At 40.7% G+C, this 12,053-nt stretch overlaps 1 protein-coding gene across 8 annotated transcripts in view; it reads left to right on the forward strand.

Moving 5' to 3' along the window:
- The window catches only part of KCTD3 (potassium channel tetramerization domain containing 3), a 70,839-nt gene that overhangs the window by 35,774 nt on the left and 23,012 nt on the right, over window positions 1-12,053 (forward strand). For all 8 annotated transcript variants that reach the window (XM_069544567.1, XM_069544564.1, XM_069544563.1 and 5 more), the window contains one exon: window positions 5,704-5,819. In XM_069544567.1, coding sequence (XP_069400668.1) covers window positions 5,704-5,819 — 116 coding nt within the window. The remainder of the gene's footprint in view (window positions 1-5,703; window positions 5,820-12,053) is intronic.

Below are 12,053 nucleotides of genomic sequence, written 5' to 3' on the forward strand. Positions count from 1 at the left end.
TGTGAGACATTGTCTTAATTTGATCCATTCTAGTGGACATATGGGCTTCCCTGGTGGCTCAGAGGTTAATGCCTCTGCCTCCAATGCGGGAGACCTGGGTTCGATCCCTGGGTCGGGAAGATGCCCTGGAGAAGGAAATGGTAACCCACTCCAGTATTCTTGCCTGGAGAATCCCATGGACAGAGGAGCCTGGCGGGCTACAGTCCATGGGGTCGCAAAGAGTTGGACATGACTGAGCGACTTCACTTCACTTCAGTGGATATACAGTGATTTTAATGTTGGGTTTAATTGTATTTCCCTAATGACTAATGGTATTAAACATCTTTTCATGTCCTTACTGACCATTTGTACTATTTCTTTTGAGACATGTCTTTTATTTTTTATTTATTTATTTATTTTTTTTTTTATGCATTCCCAAACATGAACCCCCCTCCCACCTCCCTCCCCCAAACATCTTTATGGGTCATCCCCATGCACCAGCCCCAAGCATGCTGCATCCTGCGTCAGACATAGACTGGCGATTCAATTCACATGATAGTATACATGTCATGTCTTTTAAAAATCATTACCCTCTTTTCATGAGATTGTCATCCTCTTGCTGATTTGTAATAGATTAGATCATGTAGATCTTATCTAATCTGTGCATAGATTGGATTACTAGTTTGCAGTGAGGGATAATGTCCCTCCGGGGCCTGTGGGAGTGTCTGGAGACATTTTGGGTTGACACCATTGAGGGAGGAGGCGTCTGTCCCCACCCCCCCCCACTTCCCCTCACCCATTTCTCTCTCCCTGTTATCCCTCCCTCATTCCCTCTCCTCTCTTCCTCTCTTTGAGATTCAGTTTCATGTTAGGCTGCTTTATATTTGCCTAGAGACCATCGGGCTTCCATGGTGGCTCAGACGGTAGTGTCTGCCTGCAGTGAGGGAGACCTGGGTTCGATCCCTGGGTTGGGAAGATCCCCTGGAGAAGGAAATGGCAATCCACTCCAGCACTCTTGCCTGGAAAATCACATGGACAGAGGAGCCTAGTGGGCTGCAGTCCATGGGATCGCAAAGAGTCCGACACGATTGAGCAACTTCACTTCACTTCAGAGACCATTGGAGCACTAGTTTTTTTCCAGTTTCTTTTCTCCCCATCCTTCAGTTTATATCAGTATCTTCCTGTCTTTTGCCATTTTGCTGTGGTATTCATTTAGTCTGTAGTGGAGCCCATATGATAAGTTTTTTATTTGAAATGTTGGCCTTTTCGGCTCTAAGATTGCCTTTAAAAATTTTTATTTTAGTTTGTTTTCTGCTGAGATTTTTCTAGTCTGTTTACTCATTATGTCCTGTTTTTTAATTAAACTCAACATATTCATTATAGCTGTTTTATTAGTTTTTGTCTGCTAAATCTGTTATCTAAATCATCTGATTTGTTTTGAGTTACATTTTCCTGCTTTTTCACATGTCTAGGAACTTGTGACATATGTTGGGCATTGCATGATCTGTTATGTAGGGAGTATGGGTTAATAGTGCTGTCTTCTTTTAAGATATGAGTTTTGTTCCAGCAGGCAGTTAAATTACCAGAGGATGTTTATTCTGCTAGGCTTGTTTGTTTGCTTTGTTAAGGACAGGTAGTCTTTCTCAGCTTTATATTTTATTTTAGGGCATGGCTCCTACTCACGGTGTGTTAGGTATTGTCATTTTGGAATCTTAACAGAATGCCTGAAGAGTGAAAGACTCTTCACACTTACTGAGCTGGAACTATTGAACTCACCCACAAGTGACCTCTGCTATCTCCACTCAGCTCCCAGGCCTGCTGCAGCCTCTCTTTTTTATTCCTTGTGGATTCTTAGGCCAGCCCAGGTGCAGCCTGGCCTCAGCCAAGGCATAGGGAAACTAGGGAAACTCCTCTAAAATTCTGTGCCATCCCCACACCCACCATGGTGCGTTTCCCTTCTTTCTTATATCTTATTCTTAAAGTCTAGCTTCCTCAACAGCTCTGGCCTCTGATCTCAGCTTTCTCAGTTGAGAAAAATTGTCGTTTGGTTTTCCCTTGGGTTTCACCTCCCTGTTGTCAGGAAGGCTTACACAGAAAGCCAGTTTGATCCTGGGGCTTATCTTGTGTATTTACTGGCTTTCAAGTCTCCTGCTGCCTGTTGGCCAGTGTCTAAAAACAGCTGTCTCCTGTCTTTTGGCCAGTCTTTTGTTCCTGTTGTTTATAGTGAGAAATAGTCTGATGTCATGTATCCATCATGACTGGTAGTGAAAGTCCTCCTTAAAACTTTAGGGAAAAAACTTAAAATATTTTGAAATTATAATATACTTGTAATTATATAGAAAGGAGATCAATTATGATTTTTGTTTATTTTTACAAGTTGCTACTTGTAACATGCCAATAAGTGAAGATTTTATGCCTTGCCTTTTTTTTTTCCCCAAAGGCTGACTTGCTAGCTACTTAATGAGATAATACATAGTAATTTGTTCACACCCTGTAAAAGAGATGATTTGTTATTACAAATATTCTTCAGAACTTGACAAAACCATCCAAAGAAAACTTGAGAGCTGGTGTATCCGTGATAGAGCTCCCTTAGAGGCTGAATTCCTTCATTATAACTTGTATCAGACAGTACTGCTGGATTGCTGCTATAAGCAGTGTTTTACCAGGAGGCTCCCTTAAGACAGGAACTTGTCATCATTATTCACAGTGTCTTCTTTGTGGATAGCGGTCAAGATTGTTGAGTCTAAGAAAGGGTAAGGGGTGACACTAAATTTCTTGAGATCGTTCAGAATATCTTCCTTGATTTCCCAGAATCTCACTCTTCTGTCAAGTAATCAGTGTTTGTTAGTTGTCCAGTTTTTATTTCTACTTTTCACATAGCCTGTATTACTGAATATAGGCATCTTAACATGTTCTGAAAAATTGTCTAGCATCAAAATGAAAATACTAATACATGAGAATCCCTGAAATTGCGTGTGAAATGATTACACTGTGCTTTGAAGTGGCAAGTTTGTTTCTCAACCAGTTTTGATGAAAGAGCTTAGCTTTGTGTGCAGACTTCATTTTGCTCTGGTTTTTCTGGTTGACAGGTTGGGCTGAGGTGATCTATTCATGTGTATAAATATGTATTTATAAGTACATAAAAGTTAAGATTTGTATATGGAAGACATTCCTGGCCATACTTTCCGGATTTGTTTTTCATTTTTGTCAAGTTTATAGCATTTTTAATCCTTGCGAGATGCCTGGCTTTTTCAAGATTGGTTGAAAATTTTCAAGGTGTTGTTTATTGCCACTGGCCTGGTCTCATATGTAGTACAGTTCTGAACAGAAAGAGAAATACCCCTCATTGATATAAAATTAAAAAGAAATCAGTTACCTTTTCTGGCTTATGCTTTTAACACATTGCAGTTACATTTAATCGTTTTGTTTCTTCCCATGAGTTCTTCAAAGCCTTGTGAATCTTTGTTTTTCTCAGCTAGATGCTGAGAAAATTTTTCTTGTTGTCACATATTAGTTACCTTTTTAAAAATAAAAAAAATCTGATACCTGAAACAGCTAAAGATCCACATAAAACGGTATTCTATAATTAGACTTATTCTATAATGAGACTTGTGATTGGATAAAAAGATGCTTTTCATAAGATGCTTTTCAAATAATGAAGATAATACTATTTAAATGTCAAAATTGGATTACAGCATTTTTAAGGTAAAAGTGAGCCTTGAGACATTGAGCATAGACCCTGTTTTATCGATCAGATAAGTAACCCAAAAAGTGGCAAAGGTACTTTCAGAGCCAGGATTCCAATACATAATCTTCCTGACTGCAGGTGTAGTGCTCGGCTAAAGAGAGACGGCTGAGACCAAGGTTAGCCGGGGCAGTTGTGGCTCTTTTGCTATTAATGTGAGCTCTCCTTACAAGGTCCTTCCTCACCTGTATCTCCTCTCCCCCTTTCTCAGATTCCCTGGGCTTACCCAGTCCAAATTCCCCAATTTGAGGAACTTGTTTTCACCTTTTTAAAAACCCAACTCAGAGGCCTTCTTTTCTAAGAAAGATTCTGAAAACTTTTTTCCTAGAAACTCTCTTTTATTCTTCTTGTTATTACTCTGTGCATCCTTTTGTTGCATTATGTTATAATTGGTTGTGGGTTTTTTTTTTTCTCTCTCTCTTGTAAATCACAAGTACCTAGTAAGATATTATTTTCTCATATTTATTTGCTTTTTTATTGAAGTATAGTTGATTTACCATATTGTGTTAGCTTCAATTGTATAGCAGAGTAATTCGGAGATAGATAATATGTATATATTCTTTTTAAAACATTAGTTTTGGCTGTGCTGGGTCTTTGTTGCTGCATGCGGCCTTCCTCTAGCTGCAGCGAGCAGGGGCTGCTTTTTCCTGTGATGCGTGGGCTTCTCATTTTTGCTGGTTTCTCTTGTTGCAGAGCATGGGCTCTCGGGTGGTTGGGCTCAGTAGTTGCGGTGCATGGTTTAGTTGCTCCGGCATGTTGAATCCTCCCAGACCAGTGATCCAGCCTATATGCCCTGCACTGGCATGTGGATTCTTAGCCACTGGACTGCTGGGACAGTCCTCTCTATTTTTTTTGTTTTTGATTATTTTCCATTACAAGTTACTGCCAAGATATTGAATATAGTTCCTTGTGCTATACAGTAAATCCTTGTTGTTTATCCATCATTTCATGTATTTTAATCACGTGGTCTAGTACAGTGTAGTTGGAGTCAATTAAATTGAAATCTGCAATATTGGCAGATGAGAGGTTTAAAATAAGCTCTGATAAAGGCCTGAATGTTTATTTTGCACGCAGCATGACTACTTGCTGTTTCGTTTTTCTTGTTTGCTTATTTTCAGATTTCTAGATACATTGTGGATAGTTGGGTTGCCAAGTCTGTGTCTTCAGATCAGTGATTCTCAAATATCAGGTCTGTGAGTAGGCTGCAGCTAAAGCTTCTATGGATTTTATACAAAGGCAGTGGGTTTTCTCATTTAGTGGGTCTAGCATGAATCCCAGGATCCTTGCTATTTTATTATGTTCACTTTAAATCTACCCAGTTGTTTTGATGGTCAGCTATGGTTTTTCCAATAGTCATGTATGGATGTGAGAGCTGGACAGTAAAATAACTGAGCACCAGAGAATTGATGCCTTTGAACTATGGTGCTAGAGAAGACCCTTGAGAGTCTCTTGGACAGCAAGGAGATCAAACCAGTCAATCCTAAGGGAAATCAACCCTGAATACTCACTGAAAGGACTGATACTAAAGCTCCATTACTTTGGCCACTTGGTGTGAAGAGCCAACTCATTAGAAAAGACCCTGATGCTGGGAAAGATTGAAGGCAGGAGAAGAGGGCGACAGACGATGAGATGGGTGCATGGCATCACTGACTCAATGGACATGAGCTTTTGCAAGCTCTGGGAGATGGTGAAGGACAGGGAAACCTGGCGTGCTGCAACCCATGGGGTTGTACTGAACAACACCAGCTAGGTTTGGGAGCGACAGCTTCAGATATCAAGCTGTTCAATCAGAGTGAGATTACTTGGGGCAAACTTTTACATGCTGTTTAAGAGCTTAATTAAAGTTTCTTATTTCTGGTTCCCAAAATGTCTGGCACATAATTTGTAGAAATGAGGTACCTTTAAGATGTTTTTAGACAGAGTTTTGATTGATTGAAAGATGGTGATCGATTAACCTCTCTTTTTTATTATCATTTAAGGAGTATTCAGCCTTGGTGTTCCTGTCGATGCTCTCTTCTTTATTGGTAACCAGTTGGTGGCCACGAGTCACACAGGGAAAGTGGGAGTGTGGAATGCTGTCACCCAGCACTGGCAGGTTAGTTTTAACTAATGCGCATCACACAAATGAGATCATTTCTCAAACTTGTGCTGATTGTGCACGCACTTTGTCCTTGTGGAGTTCGTATTGTTTCTGTTTTGATTATGTAGAATATTGAATATATTTAGTGGTAAGTTAGCTTCTGGATACAAGTCTGACTATATACTCAAGAATCTTAAGTACTTTGGAAAATGAGTGGGTTTTTATACTCTGATTAGACATTTCTTTATTGCCTTGAAATGTTGTAAGTGTCATGCCTTGGGAATAGTAGTAGTTCAGGCAAACTTCATCTCCTGAGTAGAAGCACAGTTCTGTAGGCAAATAGAGGATAGCTAACTAAATGGTCTCAGGTACTTGAGAGGAACAAGAAGGATATAAGACTAAAGAAAGGTTAATACCTGATTCTGAAGGAGAGGAGAACAATTAAAGAACTTTAAGCAGAGAGTGACTTGATCAGATCAGTGATTTAGAAAGATAACAGTAATAATATCTAATAGGAAAAGTGGACTGGAGATCAGGGAAGGTATCCAGCAAGAGAAGCAGAGATTCAACCAGAGTGAGTAGACGGTAAAGATGAGACTGTTTGAAAAACATTTCATAAGCCATCCCAAAATGATAAGGATTGGTATCTGATTCGATGTTGAAAATTAAAGAAGAGAGATGGCTTTCTAATTTTGACAGTTGGGTGGCTGGTAATATTTTAAATTGAAAGGGAATGGAGTGAGAGAAGCATATATATTGGTGCATAGTGTGAGGAATAATTAGAATGATTAAATATGTTTCTTTTGAGTATTCCTGTATGTATCCGAATATAGGAGCTCAGGAAACAGTAGGGAGTACCCCTTTGGAATTTAGGAAAGAAGAAAGGGCTAGAAAAAAAAAAATTTAGAAACCGCCAACACTTCTGTGGTAATTGAAAGATAAGAATTGATAAGATTTTCCATTGAAAGGATATCTGTAAAGAAAAGCCAGAACTAAAATCCTGGGGAACATTAGCTTTTTAAGGGTATAGGATAGGAAATGAAGAGCTAAAGGGACACATGGTGCAGTTGAGAAATGGCGTTGGTTTTGGTGGTAGAATATCATTTGCAAAGTTCGGTTGTGGTGGGGAGACAGATTGCAGAAATTGAGAAATTAAAAGATCAGAGATTAGAGACAGCAAATTCAGCATGTCTTTCAGAAGTTTGATGGTGAAGTAGAGCAGAGAAATGAAGTGATAGTTTAAGGAGCAAGGCTAGATGGAGGAAAAGATATTCAGTGCTTTATTTTTTTCTCTAGGGTTTTAGAAGCTTGAGCATGCTTGTTAGTCAGAGAAGGGAGTTGACAGAGAAAGCATTTAAAGATTGAAAGAATGGAGATGTTGCTAGTCCCATAGAAGTCAGGAGTATATGTATATAGTGTCTAGGACATAGTAGACCCAATAGAGAAGAGAGGCTTCTTTCTCTGTGACGGAAGAGTCAGGAAGGAGTTCTGTGGAGGAGAAAGACATGGGGGTTTGTTTCAGGGATTGCAGAGATTGTAAATCCTTATAAGGGATTTGGTACAGTTATATGAGTTTCTTCCTTAATCCTCAGTACTGGGAGGGAACAAGAGCAAGAGAAAACAGTGTTGGCTTGATTCAGGATTGCAGATGTAATTAAATGGGTATGACACACACAGGGAAGAGAAAACATAAAATGGCAAAGCAGTTGAAATCGTAAAATTGTAATGGAGTACCAGATAAGCAAAGGAGGGTGCGAGGATTCTAGGGACCAGAGGGAAGGTAGAGCAGGTTGGTGACTTAAAGGGAAATTGTGGAAATTGTGAAGATAGGAAGTTGTCAAAGGCTGAAATGAAGATTTTGGAGTTGGAGCAGTTCTCAATGATGTAGTCATTTAAATCATATGTTGGACTGACTTAAAGGTGAAAGTAGTTGAAATAGGGGTCATACAACTGTAAAGGTCATCAGGGTGGACATGTAGGTACCAGGATGGTGATAGAGAATGGGAGGAAAAGCCAGCTGATCAGATGCCCAGCTCCTCAGCAACGGTGATAGGTTGATCTCGAAGCTGCAGTTGGGGCAGAGAGAGGGTAATCGAATGTCATGCTTGGGTGGATCTTGTGCAGGGATGTCCTTGAGATCTTATGGAAGGGCCTAATAAGTGACAATCCTTTGGCCACCTGATGAGAAAAGCCAGCTCATTGGAAAAGACGCTGATGCTGGGAAAGATTGAGGGCAGGAGAAGAAGGGGACGACAGAGGATGAGATGGTTGGATAACATCACCAACTCAATGGATATGAGTTTGAGCAAACTCTGGGAGATAGTGAAGGACAGGGAATCCTGGCGTGTGCTGCTGTTCATGGGGTCGCAAAGAGTCAGACACTATTTAGCCACTGAACAGCAACAAAAGATGGCGGGGAGGTGATGAGAGAAGGAATGACTTCCAGTGAAACAGATTACGACCAGGGAAAATTAAGTTTCATTCTAGAAATGAAGTCATGACATGGAAGTCATGGTTGTAGAAGAAAGATACTAGCTAAGATTAGGTGGAGCTAGTGTCAGCTGATTAAGCATTATTACTGTAAATCTCGACGGCTCAGCAAGTAAAGAATCTGCCTACAATGCAGGAGACGCAAGTTTGATCCCTGGGTTGGAAAGGTCCCCTGGAGGAGGAAACAGCAACCCACTCCAGGATTCTGGCCTGGAAAATCCCAAGGACAAAAGAGCCTGGTGGGCTACAATCCACAGAGTCACGAAGCGTGACACGACTGAGCACACACGTGCCCTGAAAATCCTAAGCAAGCGAATATGACATACTCAGGGCAGTTAGTGGTCAGTACACAAGAGGTGTCAAGTCTCCTCGCTAGTGCCTGAGCTAGTTCATACAAGACCTTCCATATAGGCACAGAAAAGGCATCATAAAGGTATTACCGTAAAAGTGATGGGCCAGGGACTGTGGGAAAGGACTGATCTAGGTTGATCTAAAATTGAGGAGGAGGGATTCTTCAGCTGGTGTTGTTCCTGTAAAGAGGAATGTGGATTTTAATGATCTATGGAAGGTCTGCTCTCAGGTAGGTTACTTGGCTAATATGTCAAGTCTGAGCTTTCAGTAGCTCGGAGGAGTGGTGCTATCTGTGCCATGAAACTCGTGAGGTGCATTTTAGTTCCTAAAGGAACATGTGTCTTTATCACCTTTTTTGTTTTTTCTAATGTCACAACTGCATATAAAAATTTTCATATTTTTGAGATCCCTGAAACTGTACTGGTGTCCTCAGCATGGATACTTAAGCTTTTAGTCCCATGGGTATAACCTGTTGCGTCTTGTTTGGTACATGCATGAGTTGAAAACCATAGCTGACAAAGTAGGTTTGTTATCACATTTCAGGAAGACCTGGGGTAAGTTGAACATTCATGCAGCAAACAAGCCTTCTAACTTATAACCTAGATAGATGATTTTTTTTTTTCTTTTTGGTGTGCAGGACTGAGCTAGTATGAAATCTCAGTGTCTGATCTGGAAATCTCAACAGACAGTTCTAACCTGGGGCTGACTCCTGTGACTGCTGTGGCACGGATGACCAGATTTGGATCTGGCCTGTAGCCACAGTTCTGCCCAGGAGTAACACAGAAGTACACAGGACAACTGGTGTAGTTCCTGACTCCAGTTGTATAATCAAGATTGATTTGAAATATTTGAGTCAGATGAGCAAGGCTGAGAGCAAGCGTTTTTAAGCCTAAAAGCCGTGGTGGTATTTAGGTGTAGCAGTTTCTTACTGTAGCTCTTCCCTGGTGGCTCAGACGGTAAAGAATCTGCCTGCCAGTGCAGGAGACTTAAGAGACTGGAGATCCCTGGGTCAGGAAGACCCCCTGGAGAAGGAAATGGTAACCCACTCAAGTATTCTTGTCCATGGACAGCGAGACTGGCAGGCTACAGTCCATGGGATCACAAAGGGTTGGGCACGACTGAGCGACTAAACGCACAAAACACATACAAACGTGTGTGCTAGGACAGCTTCAGTAAAATGTTAATGAAAATGTTATATGTGCATTGTATCTGATTTGAGTAAGAAAAAGGGAAATTATTTTTTAAAAGAAACATTTTAATTTTCTTCTTAATTCCTCTTTAGATTTAAGAAGGTTAGTAATAAGAGTATTTCAAATAGGTAGCCTAGGCTGAGTTACAGGGCAGAATAGCAGTTTTAGGACTTATTTCCCCAGTCGTTCAAGTTTAAATGTAGATGCATATTGGAAACATATTACATGTTTCATTCTCATATTAAAAGACAGTTTTGGGAGTCAGTCCTGGAAAGTCATTGTGTATCCTGATTCCTAAAGGATCAGAAAACTCCGTTCATTCTGAAAGACTAGAATCGTCAGCCAAAGTCACCTGAGTCATCTGAGTTATAAGCTAACTGAACAGCGGAGGGCAAACTTGAGGAGGAAATTTTGGCTTAATGGGGAATGAAAGTGAATTTCTGTGGCCTGAGGGCTGTGCTGGACTAGATTCGGGAGGCTTGCTTGATCTCGCTTCTCTTCTGCTGTGGTCTGATGCTCTTGCAGCACTGATCTCGCAAGTACCGTTTGGTGGGTTAGCTGTCTTGTTTTTTGTATTTGTAACAGGTTTGTGAGCCCTGCAAGTCAGGAATAAGGTGGGAATTGGCATCTTAGGGCCAGAATTCATTGGAGAGAGGACTGGCATTTGGGTGCCTATTGTGTCCTGAACGCTACCCTAAGTAGGTTGTATTTCTGACTTGGGATTTACAGCAACACAGCTGAAATAGCTCAGTCACTGGCGAGGAGACTTGATGCCTGGATGTCTGTTGTGTACTCACCACTACCCTGAGTATGTCTTATTTGCTTGCTTAGGATTTTCAGTGCCTGTGTGTGTGCTCGGTCGTGTCAGGCTCTTTGTGACTCTGTGGACTGTAGTCCGTCAGGCTCCTTTGTCCTTGGGATTTTCCCAGGCAAGAATACAGGAGTGGTTTGCTGTTTCCTCCTCCAGGGGACCTTCCCAACTCAGAGATCGAACCTGCATCTCCTGCATTGCAGGCAGGTTCTTGACTTGCTAAACCATCGGGATTTACAGTAACAATGCTAAATCAGCTGACACTAGCCCCCTCAATACTGACATACAGAAATATTGGGTAAAAATACTAAAATAGTATATATTCTATTAATATCAGGTATTGAATTACATTTGTTATTTGTTTCTTTATACATACTTGCATACCACATATCAAAGTCAAGTCTCTAGATTCTGGGATCCCACCAGGACCAGGAGGCATGGCTTCAGGGGAGCGTGTAAATCCAGCCTCCTGCAAAAAGCTGAAGCTTTAATAATCTGCCTCAGTCCCTGAGAAGAAGACTGGGAAATTTTTGCTTAATAATTTTGGAATAGGAAATCTTGATATATGTTCCATATCTTGGATTGGGAAAGGTAGTGCAGGAGAAAACTATCAATGAGAAATTGAGGCCGCAATCATATAAGGAGTACAAATACATGAATTGAAAGCGAAAGATAAGCCTTTGTGCTTTGGGAATTCCAATTTGAGAAATTTATAGAACTGGTCTAGGGTCATTTACATTTCTAGGGGTGGACATGAAACCAAGCAAGATATGGCACACAGGGCTTCACAAAATAAATACTTTCTACTGAAAGTGAGCCCATAACCTCCCCAAATTTGTAAACTACACATGAGAGCAAATGAGGGAAAGTCATGAAATGTAGGCAGTTGGAGTACAAATGTACCTTAGAGCTGAAAATAATTGAACAGTTAGGTACTACTGAATAAATTTCAAGTGATTTAATGAGAAAGATAAAGGACTAGACTATAATAAATAGGAACAGTCAGAAAAGAAGCAAAATAAAACAGTAGAAATTTGAAAGCCATTGAAAATTCAAAACAAAACTCATACTCAGTGCAGGGGTCCCCAGCGTCTGGGCTGACCCATACCTCCTGTCAGATCAGTGGTGCATTTGGATTAGGAGTAATGTGCACAATTGCTTGAAAGCCACCTCTTTCCATCCCTCCCACCAGCCCCAGTCTGTGGAAGAATTGTCTTCCACAAAATTGGTCCCTGATGCCAGAAGGTTGGGGACTGCTGACTTAATGTGTTAAACAGAAGAACAAATGAAAAGACAGTGGATTGCTGGATGCGTCTGAGAGAATCATTCACAGTGAAGCAGAAAGGGAGTAGAAAATAGGAAAAGAAGAAATGAAACAGTCACTTTCAGAAGGGAATAGTGGAGATG

Source organism: Ovis canadensis, chromosome 12, assembly GCF_042477335.2.
Source record: "Ovis canadensis isolate MfBH-ARS-UI-01 breed Bighorn chromosome 12, ARS-UI_OviCan_v2, whole genome shotgun sequence".
Lineage (NCBI taxonomy): Eukaryota > Metazoa > Chordata > Mammalia > Artiodactyla > Bovidae > Ovis > Ovis canadensis.